Raw genomic sequence first — 24370 nt, forward strand, 5'->3', positions numbered from 1 at the left:
GCGTTTACTTTTTATTATATATATACTCGCAATGTAAGAAATTAAGGCGGAAAAGGGCAAAATAGGAGAGGTTCCCTTCTGAGGGCGTTCGTGGTATTATGGCCTCTTCTATATTTGAACAGATTTGTGAAAACCGTCAGGGTTAGGGTTACAAGAACTGAAGGTGTCTGGTCTACATTTAGAGATGTAATGCTAATTTGCACAACTATTAATTGTGTGGCCCCTTTTACTGTTGTGGTATTTTTCGGAAATACCTATGTTACGTTCTTTTTCACGTAGATGATCCGAGATGGTAATTAGTTACTAGTCCAACAGAAAAATGGTGCGAAGCATAAATTTAACACAAATATTTACACTTAATCAAAGGTCCCATGATCTATAGATCTGGCTTCCGGGTCTGGCTTTGACATCCTGAAGACTCTTGTTCGTCTTGTACTCTGCCATCAACTTCGTACAACGCTGGTCTTTCTCCTCGTCACTGTATAAATCTAATTTATACTTTGTTGGCGACATTCTTGGTGCATATTTTAGTAGCTCGGAGTTTGTAAGTTTTTCCATTTCCTTTAAGCTTTCTCTACTTGAATCACTCCCGTCTAAATTTACTCCCATTTCCTGTTGCAGTGCCATTATTTCTTCAAACACTTTTGGATTGTATGATGATCCCTCAGTCTCTAGATCATCCACTTCGCTCGATGACGGATCTAACTGGTACGGTTCGTCCGATCGTCTTCCTCTCCCACTCAATCGCATTTGTGCATGAGCTTTTGAATAATCCTCCGGCCGCAAACGATCGGGATTCTCGTAGCTATCCCGCGAGGACGCATAACCGCTCGAAGTGCGGTCGGTTGAAGTTCGATCGCTCGAAACTGATGAACGAGCCGAAACTGCAAGATGCACAGGTCGAAGAGTGGAATTGGAAAAACTCTCCCGAGGAGAGGCATATCCACTCGAGGCACGATCGAGGGATGTTCGAGAACTTAATCGAGATCGGACCCCTCGAGGTGAGTCGATACTATTTGTTTCGCTGGAGGATACTGGAACCGAGCCAATCCCACTGGATGCATTTGAGGATGAGCGCGATACACGATTTTTTTCCTGGAAGAACGGATCGCAGACTTTCAGCTGTTCCATAGTGTCAACTCGTTCCATGGGATTTAAGTTCAAGTCTGTGACTGAAGGAGGCTTTTTATCCTTATAAACAGGTGGAGAGTATTTTCGTGATCGATCTCGACTCCGTTGCCCTCCACGTTCATCTGATGAAGACTCTGACTCTATTGACTTCAATTTTGTAACCGCCCGAGGCACGGCCGAAGCAACAGCATTATTTGTTGCCTCACTCGGCTTCCTGTCGTAACGTTTTCGGGCAATCTCTCTGTCACTCTCCGTTTCTGAAAGCGATGCTAAGGAAATTGCAGGAGAGACGGTGTTTTCCGAGTCTGTATCGACTGCATTCGAATTGCGATGTGAGTCGTAAGGTTTACCGAGAGGTGGTTCTTTCCATTCTTTCCGCTGATCAGTAAAGGAACGCCTCAATGTGTCTGATTTATCGAGATGAAGGTATGAGGAAGATTCTGTAGCGGGAACTGTTCTTTCTTCCCCAAGCTTCAGAGTTGGATAGTTAGAATAATCATCCGACTCCTCCTCTGCGTCGCACGTGCAACGCACCTTCGGATCCGAATCCTGCTCCGAAATGGGCCGTAGCTTGCCTTCGTACAACGAATGAGGCCGATGCCGCCTCGTCCGCCCTCGTCTCGATGAGTCCCCCGAGTCGGAATCGGATCCTTTACCATCGCTGTTGTTATTTGTATCCTGTCGTTTGCTGAAAACCGCTGGAGTCGACCAATGGTGCGGCTGTCTACGTCCCAAGGTTCCGTTACCTCGAGGGGTATCCCGTTCTCGCGGACTTTCCTCCTTTATAGGCGTGAAGCGTGGGTTTTGAAAATATCCACTGGTTGCTTTTCCCTCCGGAAGGCTCATATTCGAACCAAATCTAGGTACGGCCTTGCATCCTACTTGTTCACGCGAAACCTTTCTACCGTTGATTTCAGTGGGTGACCTGTGAATCGAGTCCTTCGACCCGATGTCAGCTTTGCAAAACTGATCGAAAGAATCCCGTACCTCACGGGATGCGGGCTTAGAGAGCGTACAGTCGTACCAAGCAGACTGTCCATCGCGAGTTTCAAAATCGCCAAAGAAACGAACTTTCTCAGAATCTACTGAAGAAACTTCCGGTGAGTGAGAAGGTGATGTGCTGTTTAGCAGGTTACTATAACGCAACATATCTCCGCCGTAGCGTCCGTCATGACCCGTTAACATAAAGTCTTCTTCTTTTCTCATCTTCGCGTACTTGTTGTATGGATCATTGGTGTCGCTGATATCCGGAACAAATCGTACAGATTCGGGTCGCAGTTTGATCTCGGCATCAAGAAAATCCTCTTCTGATTCTTCTGGTTCCGTTGCCTCAGAGCTTAAAAGCAAATAAGACTATTGTTAATGCCCGAAAGGCGACAAACATGTAATTTCTACAAACAATTACGCTATAATGTTATTCAAATCGTACAAAAAAATGTTCATGTCTGGAATGTATTAATTGACTCAACAATGCCAGAAAGCAATAACAGCATAAGTTGGGTTAGGAGTTCATGTATGACCTCATGACAATCGCGCTACATGCGCGCGCAGCACTCTTTTTTAATACACTTGCAAAACAAGAACGTAAGATTTTGACTACAACATAAACACGCAACAGTGAATCCTTCGCCTGCAGAGCGGCCATTTTTTGGGAGGCGCACGCTTGTTGTCGTAACGGGCCGCCATTTTGAAAGCACACAGCCGGTACTGGATTGGAACGCGGGGCGGGGGAAGGGGAGGAGAGGAGATTAAAAACCTCCCCTTCCCCTTCCCCTTCCCTCAATACCATTTCATACTGTCCTCTTCTCACCCGACTGAGTGCAATTTTTTTTTACTCGCCTCAGGTCTCTATTGGTCTCGCTATCCAAGACGTTTACCTAATACCTGCTTTGCAGGCGGGTGAATCCTTTATTCTTATCTTCACGTCAAAAACCGCTCGTACCAATCCAGTTACGACGACGTCGGCATTAAGAACGCCACAAATAATAGGTCTGCACGCCCCGTATGTGCGTTTTACAATTTTATACATTTCTATGTCGTCCTCGCCCTTACAACGACGTGAGAAACTGATGATAATGTTCTCTCTTAATTAATATCCGCAGCGTTCTCACCAATTTTATTTTCGGAATGTTGATACACACTTTCCATGCCGGGCGACTTGGATTACTGGGGTAATCGCAAAATTAGTAGAACCAGGAGCTCATTAAGAGGAGCCCCTATCTCCCATACTTGGCCTCGGAGTCAACCCTTTCCCGAGTAGATTTATTTATAGAACACCTCCCTTGGGAGATTCAGCACGCTCACTGTTGTAAAAGCCAATCAAAACAGAGCTATCTCAACGTCAAGGGAATTGTGATACGTTTTTGAGACGCGGACGGCAACCGGAAGTGAGCTGTTTTTCCTTTTAATTTGTTTACACACAATCACATTTAAATTGCTAAGATCTTTTCCCCATTAGAGATGATTAGTATAAAAATCTGGGAGACACCACTGCGCTGGCAAGCGAAAATTTCTCTTCCGGTTGCCGTCCGCCTCTCAAAAACACGCGTGTTTAAGCTCCCTATTGTTTCTGCTCATTTAACTAATTGTTTTGTAGTGTTCGTCTTCTTCGCTCAAACTCCCTAACATTTGGTTTGATCTCATTAATTTAAGTATGAAGGCCATGCCAGTTGGTGACATATCGACATAGCGATGAGACATCATTTGGATAAGCCATATCAGTTAATTTTATCCTAATGAAAACAAACAAAAAAATTCACAAAATTCTAAGTACGTGACATCAAGTCACGAATTGTATTGCAAGTTTTCCTCTGTACCACTGCCTAGGCAACGATGTCCTTTTTTTTCCAAATATTGACGATAAAATTCAGACAAGCTATTGAAGACAAAAATTAGTACCACGATTATAAAAATTGCTCCCCTAAATGTTATTCCCTTTTTAAACTACCCTGGAGTTCAGAGTGAAGAGCTCTCTTTGGGGATTTTGTCATCACCGATTGTTTGCTGATGTTTGGTGGTATCAGCCGCCAAGCAAAAATCCACGAAACACAGCGATCAGAAAACGAAACATAAGAAATGTAGGCAGAACTGCTATCGCTAGTATGCCATAATGACTTTCTTTCACATGACACTTGAAATGTCAGTAACTTGGAACATGGAGCGAATATACTTTGCTGCGGAGGTACTAAACACACTCCTCGGCAAAAAACGAGTTATTACATGGGAATATCCCCATTCCAGAAACCAGTTGATTACCAACCGGCCTTATTGCCGCCTGGGGTCTGGTAATAAAGAAATAATCAACAGAATCACGAATTTCGCGTGGATATGCGAAATGGTAATAAACAAATGCAAGCAGAACTTGCTTCTTCATTTAGAATTACAACTATCTTGTTATGCGATATAGTAAATTAGATCACTGAATTTGGAGAAGCTCCAGAAACCCCAAATGTTAAATTCTATCGTTGTGTGATGACGTTTCACTTACTTTTCATCGAAATTCGAGCAAAATATTTATAAAAAAAAACACGACGGAAGTAAGAGCAGCGATTGGGGAGAGCAAGACACTTTAAAAATCCATAAGCTATACTGCCACATTGGAAACAGTATCGCAACTACTGTGCATCGATTAAATAAACTTAGACTTGATTATCACATCATTATCTTAAATCGCCGAAAAAAACATTTGGCATGGAACACTTTTTCAAGACACGAATAACATCGATACAAACCTCCACCACGTCCCCATTTTGATCTCCTCACAGTGGTGTTAGACTGAAACCAATCAACCGTTGAAATTTGATCTCCGATATCTTTCACTTTCAGAATGTATACATCACGTTTGACATTTGGTAATCACTGGATCGATTTAATGATTTCTAAATGGTTCTCCTTTTTTTTTTTTTTTTAAAAAAAACTTTATATCATGAAGCCGAACTACTCTACACTTTAGAGACCACTCTCAACTACTGATCTGTCGAAATAAAAGAATGGCTAACGAAGTTTATATTTAGAGCAATTCCGGCAATTTCTCCGAAGCACCTGTCAACACTTATGAAGGCTAGCGATCGACGTATATGTTTCAAGGCGAATCAGCATAAATTATAGGACTCAAATTTTAAATAAGCAACAATCTAAAACTACTTTTAAAACCAGCTAAGTTGAAAATTAAAGGCAAGAAAAAAAAAAAACAGAAATTATGACAAGGCATTCCTTAATTTACTTATGATCTGTAATCATTATTGCTTGGCTGCCTGTGGCTTCATTGGGAAGAACATTTATTATGGGCCCGGCTTGGGATGAAAGGAGATGCACTTCAGCGTGCTGTCTGGCACAACAACTTCAAAATACGAAACAGCCTTATTTCAACTAAAAATACACAGAGTAAATGAGACCAGAATGGGTAGCGCGTAACTAAGAATATGGAGGATGTGGAATTTTCTTTCGAAGATAATTAACGATAGAAATGAATAATGATAAATAAGAAATTTATTTACGGTTGCACTTAAAAAGTGCTATATTTTAAAGATGGGCATACGAAACCTTGTTTTCATTTAAACATTATCATTTTCCTCTCCCTTATCTATTCTGCAATGTTGTTGAGTTAGCGGCTGGTTATATGGAGGCAGAAAATCCCTGTACAACGATGATTTTTGAGGGCAGAACAAAATTACGCTTAGTTTACTTGCAGAAATTTGGGTCTACAATTGGCAAGGTTCCTGAACTCACGGCCGCCGCCATTCTTGATTTCTTTTTCCTAGTTTGAGGACTTCCGCCGAGGACTTCCGCCAACCATTTTTCAAGTTAAGTCAGCAGTGCACAAAACATATGCCACTGATGAAAAATGCCCGTAAGACAGCATGTGCCAGCTGATTTTTTCCCGCGTTAATCCTCTCTATATGCATGTATTTACCAAGCGTTCTGATTGGTTCAATTCGTTGCCCGAGTGTGTTTTGATTGGCCAAACTAGAAACGTTGGTTCTGGCCTTATGCACAACCTTTTCTGTGTGCAAGGACGTGAATAAAACGGTCTAAACAATAGGGGAATCTTTCTTTACATCTTTTTTGCGCTATTAGCATTGGGCCATCGTTTTCCAATATATCAGCCAAAAAAACAGTACTGAATGTTGACAGTGCATTGCATAATGAGCTCTCTCCGAAACTTTGAGGGCAAATTTACCAGATAATCTCTGATTCATGACGCTTTGAATATTCGAAATGTTACAAAGAATGCAAGGAATGATTAGCGATTTTGCCACGCAAAATCATATCCGTTTTTAATGGGTAATAACTGGCTCTTTATTATGTAGCCTTTCCAGACCCCGCTCGATTTCTTTTGCTCGTTCTCTTTCCCTCGCCTCCACTATCTGAGAGCCTGGAACAGGCTATCTTTATCAAAGGTATAAGGCTTACAAATGGAGATCTAACAAAGTTTAACAACTTCTTTTACGTTTTTAAGAGAATTTGTAGATAGCATGATGCATTTTGTCAGCAAACTCGCATGTTAATGAGATAACCTGTAAACAATGACGTCGGCAAAGATTCGCCTGTAGCAGCGCAAGAAATCAACTTACCCAGAGAAAACAAACTGAACTTTCTTGCTCCCGGAATTGATGGTTAATTCTGAAATAAAGGGCAATAAAACGGATTTAAAGGTGACGATGTAACACAGTAAAAACACCTCAATTCGCAGAACTGATGCAATTGAAAAGTTTTAAGACTGGATTGTTCAGCTTTTTAAAAAAATCCTCCCAAGTTCTTCCAAATCAACGAATGTGACTTACTGTCTCTTTTCTTCTTGCGAAAGCAACAGAAATAAATCAAGACTATCAACAAAACACCAAATATGGTTCCCAGTACTCCACCGACGATTGGAATTATGTCACTGCCGTCCGAGTGTGTGCTGAAAACCGGAGAAGCTGGTAAAAAAGGGAAAAAAAAGACCACCAGACTTAGAGAAAAAAGTAATCTCAAAATTTCCCATTGAGGTTTGTGATTTACAGACCAAACGTAAAAGCTGCCTTAGTCACTCACCGATTTCGTATCTCATGGTCACATAAGCGGCATTGCTGTGTTCATTGGCGCCATAGGAAAACACACGGAAGTCATACGACTTGTCCGCTTCGGCCCTTTCCGCTGAGAACAAGTAGATCCTGCGTTCCGCTGGTACAGCGTCATTTGCCGGAAACCATGTTGAAGAGTGATTGCCTTCTCTGTATTCCACAATAAATTTTTCTAAAGGGGGTCGTCCGGGAACATCCGTGTATTTCCATGAGACGTAGTAACCATCCTTTGTGATATTCACGATAACGTTTTCTGGGGCTAAGGGAAAATCTGTAGAAAAAACAATAATAAAATAATATATTTATTAGGGATCTTTTGAGCAGTCAGATTTGTTTCATAATAAGGATTAGTGATGAAAGTAGCAGTTGAGAGTCCCCAAAAATGATGGCTCGCAAAAATTTAGGAAAGAAAGAAGAAAAGTGGCTTTAGATTCAACCAAAGAAGGATCAGCTCTGGCAATGAAATCAAACAGTATGCGCTTAGTAAGGCACAATGCAGTATCTTCAACCATAGTTTATTCATGGAGATGGTTATGAACCTCGACAAAGCTGTTTGTTTCATGTTTGGTCTGTATTTTTGGCCTCGAAGGTGCACAAAACACACCTTTTTTCGAGAAGATAACCAATCAAATCTCTCGATTAAACTAAGTGCAACTAATTTGCGAACCCATGCAAAGCGAAAACAAAAGATTGTGCACTTTCACGGTTAATTCAACATCGATTGTGACAACATTGTTCTTGCTTTTGAAGGCTTCAATGTTTCATAACCAGTCCCTCGATAAACGATACTTGAAATGCTGATCTACGTTTATGAAGTCTAGGAAACCGTAAGAACGTGTCAAGAACGTGCTCGTACATTTCGTGATTTACGGACAGGGGTGATGTTTTGAGTTTCCTCAATTTTGGAAACTTTCAAACCATCGCAACTGACCATAAAGCCGCGGCTACATGAGCAATTTTTTGCTCGCACCGGTGATGCGATTTTTTCAAATTTTGTCGCGTCGCCAGCGCGAGATGAAAATCGCAAATGTAGTCACCCTTGCACTGGCGATGCGACAGCTGAAAAATCGCAAGAAAAAAGTCGCCAGAGTTGAAACTTTCGCGACAAAATCGCAGAGATAGTTGCCTGTGTAGCCACCCTGCAACTTTTTGCCCGCGCTTGCGACACGACTAAAGAACATTCAGCCAATGAAATTAAAGGAGGAATGTTTGTTTATAGTGCCCAGGTCTCTTGAAGTATACGATTCGCGCGGCCTTCAATTTATCACCAAAATTTGTCCCAAGTGTAGCCACCCTGGCGCGCAGGCGACGTGACAAAATTTGAAAAAAATCGCTCTTGTAGCCGCCGCTTTAATCCCAAAAGAAACGAACATTTTCATACAATTTTTTATTAATCAGATAATCCACAAAATTACTCTATCGCTGTGTTTGCAAAGCAACTTCCGTGTTGCATTCGGTAACCTCAGTCTATTGCACTCTCTAACCTTTATATGCATTTCTCATTAACCAAACAGACACACGATATTCTGTACAGTTTATAACAAACATTAAATAATATCGTATTACCTGATTTCTCAGGGTCGCGGTTTACTTCTGTCTTAAATGCTTTTGCTTCCACCATATCGCTAAAATATCCAGCTCCTTCCCGGTTGATTCCTCTGATGCTGAATAAATAGGGCTGCCTTGTCTGGAGGTCTGAAATCCTGTATGACGTCACACTCGCTGAAAGATAAGGCGACTGCAACCAATCGTAGTCGTCATCTGAAGAAAGGCGATACCAGACTTCCATATGTTGAGGATAGCCTCCATCGTACCCAGGCCGCCATCTTAACACTGCCGTGGAATCGTTGAAGAGTACGCTAATTATACTGGGCTTGCTTGGAGTAGCTGAAAGAAATGGGCAACATCTTGATTCAGGTATTGCGCAATGATCAGGCAAAAGCTAACGTGTACTTTGCTACGGGATGTCCCTCAAAAAATTCCACTTACATATAACAGCTAGAGTCGTTGAGTGGCTCGCTTTTCCATCATCGGAGCTTGCGACACACGTATAAACACCATAGTCACCCTTCTGTATTCCTTTAATGGTTAACTTTCCGCTTTTTGCAATCGCACGGCCTGCTGGAAGAGGCACACCCTCACGTTCCCATGACATTGTAACTGGAGACTCTGAGAGGGCTTCGCAAAGTAATGTCACATCATCATTCACTCTTAAAGTCATTATGCTCGGTGGAGCAACAATAAACCTCGGAACATCTAAGAAAAAAAAAGCACAAGAATTTACTCAAAATATAATACAAAGGGGAAAGAACAACACTCCGGTAAACCGATGTACCAAAACGGCGGCGCCAGATGTGAGCACAAAAAAGAAATTGTCTTTTCTTTGAAGAAGGGAAACGACAACTAGAAGAAGAGATTTGTCTGGGATTGCGCGATAATGAGATGCACCTTCTGTATTATAATGATCCATAATGAGCCCTACCAAATGTCCCCTGACCCGTGTAATCAGCTTAACATTCCCTTGCCACCAGAAAAGCCGAGGTTCGACTCTACGACCTCTACTGGTCAGGTAAACATAAGCTTTTGAGATCATCCTTACTTAGGACATGTCAAATCTTTACACCACTTGTGTAGAGGGTGTTTAGAATAGAACAGGGACAGTTCGTGATGCATCTCATAAAAAGCATTTCTGGATTAAGTGTGCGTGTGCGTGTGCGTGTGCGTGTGCGTGTGCCCAAGTGAGAGGATTACCTCCTTCACGAGACAGCTTTCGGGGCGCGTTCTAGAGTTTTGATCAAAATCAGGGATTGATTTGGGTACATACTGACTCCGAAAAGGCAATGAATTCTAAAGAGCCTACCCTTCAAAACGAGTCTTGTGATCTCGGTAATTCCTGCACCAACTTTATTATACGGTGTACAAGCGTACTCTCCGGCGTCTGTCCGCCGCACGTCTTGAATCAACAAAGAGCCTTTTTCGAGCACGGCGAACCTTGCTGATCGCACGTCTTCACCGTGCTTTGTCCAGTTTGTGAATTCTGTGGCCGGATTCGCGACAGAAACGCAAGGTAAACGGGCATCGGAGCCCTCTGCAACTGCCAACACTGCTGGCATGTTTTGAATCTCAGGAGCATCTAAAATAGATTTGAAAGCAGTGAAATAGTAAGCAGGTCTTTTCTTCCATTTCCTTAACTCTTCCTATTTGCATTCTTTTCATTTTTCTGTTCCAAGGAGGCAAAAACCAACAGTGGAACCAAACAGTAACCACGTCCGACAGAATATGTCTCTGGGGTGAAAATTTTTCTCCATACTTTTACTAGTTTACAATGGTTGGGTTGAGATTAACAGCTTATTATACAGTACAACTTTTGAAATGCGCGAACGAGGTGATAGCTGAAGTGCTCATGAGGATAAAGTTGGAAGACCAGTGATAGAAAACAAAAATTGATAAAACTTACATTGTACATCCAAAAAGGTTTTGGCTCCAGCATAAGACACCAGGCCGTTTGAGTCGACCGTTTTAGCGGTGCACTGGTACACACCATTGTCTGTTCGGTGCGTGGGCTTGATAAATAATGCCCCGGATGCTATGATTGTTGCCCGATCACTGGTTGTAGCGTCACTACCATCTTTCGTCCAATCGTAAATGACTTTTCCAGTGGGTAAGTCTCTATCTGTTTGGCAATCTAACGCTGCAGGATATTTCTCTACCACTGTTTTCCGACGAGATGGCAATCCAGCTTTGCCTAAAAACAAAAGAAAACACATAATAAAGGCAAGTTGCGAAAGGCTTGCGCAGACACAGGCTACCCAACGTCGTATGGCTCATAGTTTATCTATCACTTAAGTACGTGCCGCTGGAGTCAGGTCTTGCTAGTGACAAGACATTGAGCGAGTTGTGAGAGAAAAAATATTTTAAAAGTGTGCTAATGTATACCCGTTTGTTATCTAGCTAAAACCGAGAAGAGATACAAATCAACCCTTCCCCAAACTGGTTGATATTTTGGTCAATCCGCCCTTGTTTCTAAAATTAGACGTATTATTACAAAATTACACTTGCATATACCGAGGCAGCAACAAAAGTATTCAGTTCACGAGGAAACATCAACAATCCCCGTTGATTGTGTTGGATTTTCACCTCTCAATCGAACTCGAGTGCAAAATATAGCAGAAGCAACTGGCTACACTGTGCGAAAGTTATTTGCTTTCGCTGAAGGTGGAAACTTAAAAAAGGCACTTGACTGGAATTTGAAACGGCCTTTGGTGAAAAGATTAAATCATACATTGGACCAGGAGCTCAGCAACAGATCTTATCACTTGATAACAAAAGTTAAGAACTCAACAAAACACTAAGGTAGAGAGAATGACAATTTGCCTAGAAAGACGATCTCAGCTGTTACCTTGCGACGACGCCCCCAGAATTAGGAGAATCACAAGCAACCACGAAGTTTGTTTCCTTCCAACTAATGTTAACCACATTCTAAACAAAGTCGCTGACGTTTCTCTACAGCAGAATCATACTTCGAATGTGACGTGCAGAGAAGTATCACACTGATTGAAGATCCAGAACGAACGCAAAAGCGAAATACAAAACTCTTATCAAGTAGCAATTGTAATAGTCTTTGTCTAGTGTGTCAATGACAAATACATTCTTAAAGAGTGTTTCTAATCTGTCTCGACGGACCAATCAAAAGATGTAACTCATTGAGGATATCCTTTCACGGCAGCACGACACCTTTTTCGTCGGCACCGTAGATGTGTAAGGACTCAAGAGACTATTTCAAAAGAGCATACATGATCTTGACTGTATAGCAACAATATTTTCCAATTCTTTTGCAACATACATAAGCTTCGCTGAATTAACTTGGTGACTCTTAAACTCTAAAAATTAATCTTTGAATGGATTATCTAATCCAATCTTTATTCTAGACGTGTTATTGAGATTAATGAATTTTATACTCCGGAATGAAGAAGAACAAGGGTCAAATATGTTTCGGAAGGGTTTACAATAATTATTATTAGACATCTCGGTGTCAATTTTTTAAGTCTGCGCGTGAGAAAAAAAGAAGCATTAAGCATATTGTAAAGGAACCAAAGTTTCGACCGGCAATATTCGTATGTTTTGTACTACTTTCTACGGTGACCTTGGTAACAATACAAATGCAATTGGAGAAGTTGACGACTCAGGAGTCGACTTGATCAGCACCTGTCATCGATAAATAAGATAACACACATGTGCACTCCGGCTGGGTAACGAGTTTCACATCACAAGAAAATAATTGCAAGATGTCATAAACCTTTAAGGACATGGAAACGACTTTTCTTGAAAAGGAGGATAAATTACCGTCAACTATGACCTAATCATAAAATCAAACTTATGGCTGCCTGACTTCTTTGGCCCTCGTGGTTATTCCGGGAAGCTCGTATTGAATTATATATGAATTACCTATATATACCGTATGTTATTTATATTGGTATCAATAGAGATTGATTGATTGAATAGTATATTCTACAGAACCAAAGAATGAAGCAATACACAACTCAACACCTCTTAACCTTCTTGTAATGTTGTGATATATAGAGAGATAAACTAGTATTGTTCAAATCCAATTAAAATAATCTTGGAAACGGAAAAGAAAAAAATAAGTAAGATTTTTCTGCTGGAGCCGCCTTTCCCGAAAACCAACCAACGCGAAATTTTTAAAAAATAACAGTGATCTATTGTTAAATTGAAGATGCAAAGAAGAATTTTTAATTGAGTGTTAAAGAATCGTTACCTACGAGCGATGGTAACTTCAAACACGTGATTAAGGTTCCCAGCAGAATTTAACGAGGAGCACTGGTAACGACCACTGTCTTCAGGTACAACAGACGTTATTGAAAGGACTTGATTTCCGTTAGAGATGGAAGCCCGCTCTAATGGGATGTCGCCCCCGAGTTTGAACCAATCCACTTCCGCTTTTGGTGCACCCCCAACCAAGCAGTGCAAGAATAAAGAATCGCTTTCGTTAGCAGTTACTTTGTCCAGCGGTTTCTTTACGAAGAAAGGAGGGACTAGGACTGACAGTGCAAGAAAGAGACAAGTTGAAAGGTTATACAAGATATTAAAAAGTAATGGAAGTTTTTAGTTAAAGCGTCTTTTCGGCTTTGGGTGTCACTTTGAATAGGCCATTTTCAAAATATCAAATATTCAGCTTGAAAGTGAGGCAGTGAGGACAAAAATAATAGAAACACCTTGGAATGAACGGGAAAAATATTTTCATATCATCCACTTTCCTTTGTCTTTGTCCTCAGAACCTCTCTTTCAAGCTGAATTTTAATATATCGAAAAAGACCTATTGCTTTGCCGCTTTCCCTACAATAGGCCAGTCTGCCTCCTGTTCAAAAAGAGTCTCAGTGCGAAGTTCTTTCACTTAGACTCGCTTTGAAGAGGAGGCAGACACGAACTCGGAAATAGCCTATTCAAGATGGCGACCAAAAGACGACGAAACGACGCACTGAATTTTATAAATATAAAGCAAAGGTGAGATTTAGTGTGTACAGAAAAGAAAACTGTTCAAGTCAAGAAAAAAGTGTTTGCAACAGAAAGCCAGCAAAATTACGGAAGCAAGAAAAATGAAATGGCAATAAAACTCGTGGAGAGAAAAATCAAAGACCACATAAAAGTATAAAAGAGCCGCCGGTGGAATGTACAAGTAATAAAACGTGATGATGTGAGTCGAGAGGGCTTTCTCACAAGGCTGCAATTCGGTCTAGCAACTACCAAAAGTACTATCTACACAAGTAATCAAAATATAAAGACTAAATTGGACTAATGTTAAGGTTAAGTAAGGGATCCATTCCTACGACAGTGCAAAGACAAAGAACAAAGAAAAGCATTAACATTCAGGCACTAGAGTGAAAGGCAGAAGACGGACCGGCGCGAGCCCTCCTTTCCCACAAGGAAAATTTGAAACCAAGCGCAAACGCATTGCATTAAGCTGATCACCTTGCACTTGGTGAAAAGAAAAGCGGGCTTTGAGGACGAGCATTATCACCAAGACAATAACCACCAGACACATTATTTGTCTGTTTTGAAGTCCATAGAAGATGCGTCTACACATTATTCCTAAATTGCTTGTCTGGCAAGTTAATTTTTTCAAAAATAATATTATAGCAGCGGTTCGGTCCGCTGAAACGCATTATTCTTCTCACAGCAAAACAGCCATTATTTATTCTTATTCCTATATCTTAGCGGTAATTGGCAAACTGAGTCTAGGGCTTTATTTCACTTAGCAAACTCCTTTCAATTTTTAAGACCACCACGCAAGAATATTTTAGGAGGAGCAAAGAATTCGGAATAGACATCCTCACATCGAGGCTGTTATCCCTTTGCAACCTCTCTTAAAACCGGAATCGGACTCTTACCATGAGTAGTGTTCCTCAAACAATTAATTGATTTTAGAAATTAAAGCAAGGCACAGAAACAATAAATTACTGTCAAAACTAAAATTTGTCAACCCAGGCTAAACGTCATAAATTCGTTTGCTAGCCGGTTAAATCGAGATGCTCTGTTATAGGCTGCACGCCTAATGTACCCATTACGTTGGCGATTTTTTATCATATTTATCAATTCAGTTTTCAGCAAAGCAGCAAATAAGCGTAACGTTACACCTACAATACGGGCACCTGCAACAACCCCGGAACAACGCAGTTGGGAAATTGTACTTGTAGTTGATTTAAAATTTGGAAATACAACATTTTGAAAACGTTTGCCATGATCGACAGCTGAGCGAAACGTGTTTTTGTGACCAATCGTGTTGTGTTCTCTCGAACCTTTGAAAGAAATTCCTCTGGCACCCAGGGTAATTATGACCAGAGTGTAAATAAGCAAAGCTTGTGCTTTTCCTATGCGTGTACTTCTGTTGACAGTTAAAACAAAACACCGCCAAGGCTTTCAAATAATAAAAGATTTACCTTGTACAGGGAGGTGAGGCCAAACGACCTCCCAGGAATCATTGTTTTCTTTTCTTAAATTTGTCCCTCAAACTTGACGGATAATAACTTTCTGAGCAAATTTACAAGCTTTGTTGGCATAGTGATTTCAATGGCGTGTTCGTTTGTAAAGAAAAAAAGATGTCGTCCGGTTTGCTTTTTGTTTAAACAAACAGAAACATAATTGAATCTTAAAATGGACATTTCTGTTTCCTGCGCTAGCTTTTCGAATGAACTCTTGTTCCAGTGCCGCGTTTTTCTCTTGCGTCCTTGTTGAAAGATTGCTTCAAGACTCATATCTGATTGATCAAAGGATATCGAGGTTGAGAAAGGAAAGGGCGGGGACAATGGCACGAAAGCCAAACCTCGGCTAATACACACAGAGAAAAATTCTTCAGATTTGACAAGGAAAAGCAAGCAACTGAATCAGGTCAACAATGAGTAAAACTTTAACAAACATGGGAAATGAATTAATTTATGGACACTTGCAAGGATAAACTTTCCCCTGGGGGCAAAACAGTAAATTCATTGGCGGATCTTTCTTTTGTGGTTTTGCAGGAATATTAAAGACTTCAAAGAAAACTTTCTTTACCGAAGTCATTTACCTATTCATAGGAGTTCTATTAACATGCGATATTGTACAGTTCAGAATGTTTGCTGAAAGCTACTTGTAATTTTCTACGCCTACTTTCCAAGCAAACGATTGAATATTTACTTTTAGGAATCAAAGCCAGGTTTCATTGCAAATTTATCGCAAGACGTCCTGACGGACTGACTGAACAACGAAAAAACAAATCACTTATTGACCCTCAGAGAAGGCTGATGTTACTGAAGATACCTGATCTGTTAAGAAAGCGTGAAAACGTTAACAATAGAGAGATGATAATTAAAACCTTCCCGAGAAAATTTCTTCCTGTAGTAAATAGCAGACAAAGTGGGTGAACTTTTCAAATTTCAATCTTTGGGATTTTGGGTTTGTGTGAACGCTGCTCTACGTTTTCAGAACTTGTGTAGGAAGTGAGAGTTGTTTCAGCGGTGTAACTTTGTAAATAAGCCTTAACAATTTGATGCCCGCATTATAATAAGCAGTACGCAGATTTTAATTACCAAGGATTAGCGGACTGTCTACAAAAAAACCCGTACATTAGGAAATATCCGGTTCGTAAAGAACTTGAACGCGAAAGCATCCCACGGCCAATGTTGAAGCATTAGAATTTGTCATATCGCTTTAAAAAGTGAGTATCTCTGTCATCACTGATATCGCTGAAACGACTGCTGGTATCTAACATTCGAAGCTTTTGAACCTGGGTTTTGATTAAAAGTTTGAACAAAATACGTTTCCTGTAAAGAATTCAAATCAAGAAAGCAGCATCAGCTGTACTTCAAGTGATATTCTCAAATTCATTTTGTTATTAAAAGTTGATTGCTTTCTACGTTTCCTTAATTTTCGAAAAATGGACATTTAATTAAACCCCTGTTATCAAAACAACAAGGTGATCAATTTTAGGCAATGCGATCGATTCAGAGGAGGTGGGCAGAGGGCTTTTACGTGTAATGTTGTTAAGCGCAGCGATTGCAAGAGTTATCTTATTTATATCCCGCAATTCTATGCGTGCACAGAGGCAGTCTGTGAAAGCTTTTTACAGCGTTAAACAAAGAGACCCCATTGGGCAAAGGTGACGTTGTAGTTAAAACACGAAAACACAAAGGCGATCACAAAGAAAAACAATAGGTCCAAATTTTCTTTTTTGTAAACCAAAAATGTTCACAGCAGGGCAAAATTATTCATACGTGACTGGTATAACCAATTTAGTTCAATTAAGAGCGCGTAATGAGAAGATTTTACACTCACCTTGCGGGATATTCGTCATATTGATAATTCTATGTATCGCTTTCAACTGGATCCAAATGATATTAATGAGAAACTAATTTTTCAACAACACACGATAAAATTCTAATTCTAAAGTGCTGTTAATTAAAATTTAGACAGATCCAAATTTGACTGTTGGAAATCGAAAAAAAAAATTGCTAACTGATTTGTTTTATTCTGAGGCGTGCTCTCGATGTTTGGTTTCGCACGCGAACCAGTAATGTCGGTTTCAAATCGCGTGCGCGAAATCAACAACAAATAGACTTACCAGTCACTTTCACAACTATCCATCTTCCGTGCGTGATAATTGAGCTTTCCGCACCCGATTGCATCGTCCTACAGCGATAAATTCCTGCATCGCTTTCCTTGGCACTAGAAAGTAATATCGCTGAACTATTAATCATATGTAGGCGACGCGAGTAACGTGGATCGATAATAGGTGTGAACTCCATAAACTTCATAAAAACTGCACTCTTTGAACCGTTCCTTCTCCATTCCAAAAGCTGGGAGTCTTGCCCGGGCTTCACAGCATCACACTGTAAAATGGCATCTGATCCAAGCCTTACTTTGATTTCTAAAGGAGGGAGTCTTCCTCCGCCTGGGTCGGATCCTTGCGTTGAACCTACAATGAAACGGAAATGGCAAGTTAATCACACATTTCAGATTCATGCAAACGCTCGCTTTTTGAAAAAGATTGCTGCATTGCACATGGTCGTCTTATTGTTTCATTAAAGATACGATCGTTTCTTGGGCGCTTTGTGGCGTTTATGACTGCCATAGTTACCCAGCAGTAACATTGTGGAAGAGGAGAGACGTTTCGAAGCGAACAAAGATAGAAATATGGTGACGCCGGAAAACTCAGCGGGCAAATATATAAAAGGCAACATTCAAATTAATTCGTTAGCGTTGTCCAGGCTAAAGTATTATAACAAACGCTTCGAAATCAGGAAATTTCACGTCGACGTCAGATTCGGCGATAGCGATGTGTATAATGATCACAAAGCGCGCACGGCTAGCGAACTCCAGGAAACTTACAATACGACAAGTGGCTTTTAGATACATAAAAATTCCAATCGAAAGCCCGTAAACTCACGACTAGGCTTGCTACTAATTTGACCAAAAGTGAGTATCTCATTTTAGTTAAATTATATTGAAAAGCTTTTGTTTAGTGCATGTTTGGTTTTAATTCAGCAATTCCAAGAAAGTATTGGACGCCTGATATTAGGATCAGAAATGTGATCAATTTGTTGTGTTTGATTTTTGCGAAGAAGCGTTTGGAAGGTCACTTAATTTACGCATAAATATCTTAGATTATCTCAAAAATAAAGGGAAAATAACTGAGCAACAGCTCCAAGCTTACCTCGTTGAAATGAAGTGCAAAAGCAACACATCCAGAAGATAAACCACGACATGGCACAGTGTACTCTAAAATATCGCAGGAAAAAAACTTGCCGGTTAATCGGGAAGCGTTCTTCTATTATTTCCTTCTTTACATCTCGGAGAGTTACATCATATGTCTAACGGCCTTTTACTCATGGTTGCGAAAATAACACTCGAAAAACGCGTAACGTTAACTCCAACATACGCCGCCGAAATGGACATAAATATCGACGAGAATGGCAACTTAGACAACAATCCTCTTACAATGGGTCACGTATGAGCCAATAACGTCACGAGTTCATTATGCGAGCTGACAAAAGTGAATTGATATAACACAGAACGGTGAACGCGTGGGTGTATGAGTGATTGTTTTCTCTGCGCGTTTACTCGCGTGGAACCACCCAAGAATCGTAGAAATAATGATCTCTTGATGCACTTCTTGCTACTACATACTTACGGCAGGAAACAGTTCGTTTGTTGCATTTTTACAATACTTAAATACCAATTTTCAGGCAAAATAAAACCGGAAGTTGCAAAGTCAGTCGATTGTGTCAACTCTTGTTCACACGAGAGCACAATAACTTACTCTAAAGGTGTGCAATGTGACGAGATCAAATTACATTGAAACAACTACTTGAAAATGGGACAATCCGGGTTAAAGCTGGCCAACGACTTGTTTTGCTCAAGGAGTTCAAGCACCCTGAAATCAGAGTCCAGTTGCTTTACAAAAAAAATATGAAAAAGAAGTCTGAAAAATCAGATTGATCCACAAGAATCACTCCGCAACGACGGGAATGATCTCTAGCGGCCAAGGGGTTTGTTGAAGTCGCGTCAAAACAAACGATGTTTTCTTGGTAAATATTTTGTAACCGCGAAAAGCACTTCAGCTGTCGGACGCCGCTCAAAGTCCCTGAGAGACTTTTTAAAAGATAGGCGTCATACAAGTTTCACCTGAGGTCGAAAATCATTTGAAACAAATCCACAAAAACTACGAAGAAATTTGTTTTCTGAAAAAAACTCATTTCGATACATCAACAAACTGAATTATTTTAACACGACAAACTAACATTTGCGTCCAATAGAAAACATAAATGACTGATTCATACCTGTGGTTAGCCAGCGAAAGTTTGTGCTTCGCCTAGCCTCAAGAATTCACCCCAGGGGCTGTTTCTGACTTTTGACCTATTGATGAAAACGCTCAAGTTCTAGATTTCTAAGTTTTCAGTAGCAATGCCTCTCACGCTGTTACCTGCTCGGTTCACTTTACAACCCAATTATTGTCGTCTTTCATTTAAATCGATCTACAGTTTGAACAGAAGGAGTCGAGAGGAGGGAGTGTAATTCCAGCTTGAGCGTTGCTGTGTTACCTAACGCTCTTTCATTTCGAATTACTCACTTCTGGTTTACATAGGGGAATGTGTTTCAGATCAATTGAGGGTGTGGAGACCGCATTATAAATTTTGATCCAGAAGCAACTAACCACGAATCTCACCGGAAGGACGCTCAATTTTTTTTTCACATTTTTTGTCCGTTTCTATGGTGCTAATTCAACATGCCTCATGGACAATTTCAGGAAGTCTTCTGCATTACCAATCTTTTGCCCAGCTAACTGTGTTGCTCCAACAGAAGAAGAAAACAACAAACATCGTTTCCCTTTAACATGCTAATACTTAAGAACAATATTTTCTGTAGGAGAGAACGAACTGAATGTCTTATTCGTTTTGTCTCACGAAACTTCTGACGAAAAGACACTTATCATTATAATCTTGCGGGCGTCACGAGAGAAATGCCGCTAAAGTGGACTTCTGGTTGTCCCATGGAACATCCCATGATTTTGACAACACAAATCATAATTTGTTCTTCCACTTGTGTGTATGAGAGAGACAACTTAACTTTACTAGAAAAAAAGTCGAGAAGAACTCAAATTGTTCTAAAATATACAATGAAATTACCCCAGCGTTTAAACGGTTTTCTCTTGGTTGTTGGTTGTATGCATGTGGATCGCAATTGAACACTGTTTTTAATTGAGAGGAATATAATAATTGTGTTTTCCAACAGGTGGATGTTTAATTGCTAGTTTGTGTGCATGAACAGAGTTACTGTTTACAGACAAAAAAATGCGCCGGACCAGTGTGCCAGACCACAAAGGACACATTCATTCAGCTCAGTCTCGCACTCGCCTAGATCACAACGGACACGCTTATGACAAAGCCGTTTAAGCAAGAATTTCGATGCCAATATGCTTACACTCATATGACAGACACGTCCTAACAAAAACCACTCTGATGTCACACGTCAAAAAGATTATGAAAGAGTATCAGTACCTTGAACTTGTTCCCTTTGATCGAATGGATCGAAAGGCCTTTGTCCTAAAGCTTTGACTGCTTCGTTACCCACTATTCCTCTCTATTTCTATGCCTTTAAGTGTTTATAACACAGTTAGGACTTACATATTTGAGATAGAGGCAATTCTCGCTAAACATTTACCCCCGGGCCTTTACCTCTTTAGGAAGAAGATAACCGATGGAGGACCCACTGACACCATTTCCTACTCCTCTCTTTGCGGGAAGGAGAGTGGTATATCGAACGCTATACTGTTTTTGCCTTTACATAGAGCAGATTGGGCGGCATTGGGTTGATACTGAGCTTAAAGTTATAAATATCCTTCGCGACAAGGATTCTCGCAGATAAAAGAGGTCAGAGAGCACTTGGAAAGCCGTTGTAGGCAAGGGTTCGAATCCCGTTCCGGTCTCGTTGATAGCTCCCGTGGCATAACAATGTCTTGGGTTCCCGGCAGCCTGGATTATTTTCAGCCTTTCCATGCAACTGCATAAGTTGCTTTTTGTCAACTGGGATGATCGCAGTTTCCCTTGCTAAGACCCGTTATAAACCGCATTTCAAAATGTATAACTTTGATGTATTTCAATGTCATGTAGTCTTCAAACAATTCCTCATCGTTTATTCAGAATGTTTAAGTTATCGTTTATCTTTCTTAACTTTAGAAAACGAATAAACTGTTCAGTAAAGGAAAGCTAATTAAAATGAAGCCAATGTCATGCTAATGTACCATACACTCTCTATTCCCTCGTTTTAAAAACAATTTTGATATAGTTTACGTAGATTCCCAACTGGAATCGAAAAAACAAACAGTTTAGTGTGCAACTGAGAGGATTTTTTTTTAATGCCCGGCCTTGTTTGTTACAACTTTTAGCAACAGATAAACATGGAAGTTATAACTATACAACTATACAACTACCATGAGTGAAGTATTAATTCAGGTTCTTATATGGAGTTAGGTACTATGAAAAAAACAGACTGAATTATTACCTTGAAAACCGGAACTAAATATCTTAAAGTTCAAAGCCCTGTTGAAAGAAACAATGAACAAGTCACTCAGGGTTAAGCAGCAATAATGAGTAGAGAAACACGGTGAAGGAAGGCTGGTCTTTCAGACTGAAGTGATACAAGCAGCGGGACAGTTTCTGTGAGTCATTTGACATGAGTATTTGTACTGTACCTTAGTTGGGTAGAATCAGCGACATCCAGTATCAGCGCATGGTGATTAAAGCTTAGAAGCTCAATTGCAGCTTAGCAGCTCAATTATTAGAACTGGCGAAGACCACGAAATTACAAATGAAAATATCAGAAAAGAATCTCTCAATTTACGAGGAAGAGAGACTGGACCGTCATCTACTCAGCATGCAGCAAATGTTTCCAACCGAGACAAAATAAACCACATTAGCATGAGACATAAGAAAAGTAAATATTAGAATATCGGAATATAACTATGGATTTTCAGCAATGAATCTCCTCGCCCGCCGCACAGCCAACAAAAAACACGCTAAAGAACGAAAATCAGTTCACATTTATTTTAACGCGAAATCAAATGTGAAAATCAACTTTCGTTCATTGTGATTAGAATGTATATAAATATTTTATTGTATGAACTATTTCCATCTTTCAATCAAATTTTACTATTTTTGCTGCAAGCTCATATTTTTGTCTCATGTTTTGGTTAGTTAAAGTTAATCATGGTTTAACAGGAAAATAGGTCAGATTCTCTTTGGTTTCAGTAAAATGAAAGGAAAGTTTGAAAACAATGGCCAGTCACACGTCAGATTCGATCCTACCCTTTTAATTAATATTATTAATCGCTTCACACGTACATAATCATACAATACTGAAAATATTTGCGTAAAATAAAATTTCGTCAGTTCATAAATAGAATCCTAGTGTCTTCATTTTGGTTTTGTCCACCCAATCACTCTTCCTTCAGTTTTTTTAAAGCAAAAGAGATTTTTTTTCCAGTGTAGGACTGACTCTCCATACTAAAACACCCATAGCAAAACCGTGCGCTAATATCTTAAAGTTTGGAATTGTTTGTAGACAAGGTTATATTAAGCAAGGTTTGAGTTAGCGTCACAGAAAATGAAGCTCTTACGTTGCGGCTTCTATTTTAAGGCCAGCCTTGGTAAATTAGGCGCCAATATCATATATTTACTCGGGATTGGTGCTCCACTGAGTAAGCCAGAAAATACTTTGCGAACGTTCAATATCTCAGTTTATGTCTGGAAACTCCAACTTTAATTGGCTGAGAGAACCTCTGTTAAATCTCTACGCAAGATAATTAGATAACAAATTACTGGGTTAGGATAACCATGTCATTCTTAAATCAATTTTCTTTATTGGAATTTTTGTGCACTTCACGGTCCTTTAATTTATAGCACAGTGAAAATGAAACACAGCAAGTAATAGTCTGCAAAATTCAAATAATCTTTTTTTTTTTTCTTGACAATACTGTTGTACAACCAAAGATAATGTTCAACGGAGTCACTTAAAGAATCTGACCCTCCCACTTTACATTGCGCGCCCACATTACTGCCAATTGTTGGTTTTCACTCACGTGATCAACAGGCATTTTTTTCAACGAAAACAAAAGAAACCGTTTGCGTAATAATAGAGTTGAATTCCCGTAGGATTTGGTCGGGGCTCCAACATGGCCGCCCTTTCTTTGTTTAGGGGCTCCAACATGGCGGCAGTGACGTCATCTGAAAACCGAGAATAAGGAGGTAATCACCCTGAAACTGAAAACATGTTTTTTTTTCTTTTATGCGGGTTTTTACTGTATCCAAGAAGCGGTGCGCACATAACAGAGCCGGAATAACACAGGCGCGACTACCAGCCGCTGTTTCGGGACACCATTGAAAACTTAGTTCGATAACAATGTCTGCGGAAAATTTGTTTGTGAGCGGTAATTAGGTTCTTCGACATTGTTTTTGTTTTCAGACGAGAAACATAAGACAAATCAAATATTGGATTCGACATTCTCACGACATGACTAAAACTTGGCAACGGTATTTGGCATTCAAGAACTTGCTCTACGTTATCATGTAGTGGCAGCAGTCAGGCTGAAAACATAGCTACCCACAGAACGGTCTTGCTTGCCAATCTTTTACATCACGCGAAAGACGACGAGTATACTAAAAATCAAGTTCACTTTCGCGTTGTTGAGGAACTGGTCCCCTCGATGTCCGAATAAAAAAAGAGATCAACAAGATCGATTGTTCAACAGCCTTACCGTTAAAAAGGATGGACTAACGATGATGCCGCCGCGCACAACACTGAAGTGGGTACACCGCAAAAAATATAACTTGACAAGATGTCCAATGAAACAGAATGCTCATAAATCATTCTTGCAGTGGAATAAACTTTAAAGGCATCACCTGACGTAAACTGAGAAGATAAACAAACGGATTTAAGCATACGTTGATGCACAGCTTTCCGTGAAAGTGATCGATAAGTTCCCCTGGCAAGCACGTGATTCCTGGTTCAGAGCAGTCCGAACCAAATCACGACATCACACCAACCACAAACCTGTTCACAAATGGAAGATCTCTACCAAAGAGAGCCGTTTCTCGCCAACGGAAGAGTTACGGATCAAACGTTAAAATACT

General features: G+C 40.2%; 2 protein-coding genes across 4 annotated transcripts in view; both read right to left on the reverse strand.

The window, feature by feature from the left end:
- LOC138028403 (protein turtle homolog B-like) lies at window positions 1–23459 on the reverse strand. Of its 3 annotated transcripts, XM_068875936.1 has the most exons (13): window positions 23320–23459; window positions 21744–21781; window positions 19523–19598; window positions 18397–18461; window positions 17305–17658; window positions 10651–10938; window positions 10054–10326; window positions 9183–9449; window positions 8760–9080; window positions 7165–7464; window positions 6915–7049; window positions 6705–6753; window positions 1–2467 (listed from the first exon to the last, which is right to left on the reverse strand). In XM_068875936.1, the coding sequence occupies exons 4-13, from the start codon at window positions 18446–18448 to the stop codon at window positions 361–363; spliced, it is 4146 nt and encodes a 1381-aa protein (XP_068732037.1). In that variant the 5' UTR covers window positions 18449–18461; window positions 19523–19598; window positions 21744–21781; window positions 23320–23459; the 3' UTR covers window positions 1–360. The 3 variants fall into 3 exon arrangements, with proteins under 3 accessions (XP_068732037.1, XP_068732036.1, XP_068732038.1); XM_068875935.1 differs by lacking the exons at window positions 18397–18461; window positions 19523–19598; window positions 21744–21781; window positions 23320–23459 and adding an exon at window positions 18072–18186; XM_068875937.1 differs by lacking the exons at window positions 17305–17658; window positions 18397–18461; window positions 19523–19598; window positions 21744–21781; window positions 23320–23459 and adding an exon at window positions 11593–11803.
- Window positions 23081–24370, reverse strand: part of LOC138028405 (RNA-binding protein 7-like) — an 8458-nt gene continuing 7168 nt past the window's right edge. The window contains exons 3-4 of the mRNA XM_068875938.1: window positions 23995–24149; window positions 23081–23464 (exon numbers count right to left, since the gene is read on the reverse strand). The gene's annotated coding sequence lies outside the window, so the exon portion shown is untranslated. The remainder of the gene's footprint in view (window positions 23465–23994; window positions 24150–24370) is intronic.

Source organism: Montipora capricornis, chromosome 13 (genome assembly GCF_036669925.1).
Source record: "Montipora capricornis isolate CH-2021 chromosome 13, ASM3666992v2, whole genome shotgun sequence".
Lineage (NCBI taxonomy): Eukaryota > Metazoa > Cnidaria > Anthozoa > Scleractinia > Acroporidae > Montipora > Montipora capricornis.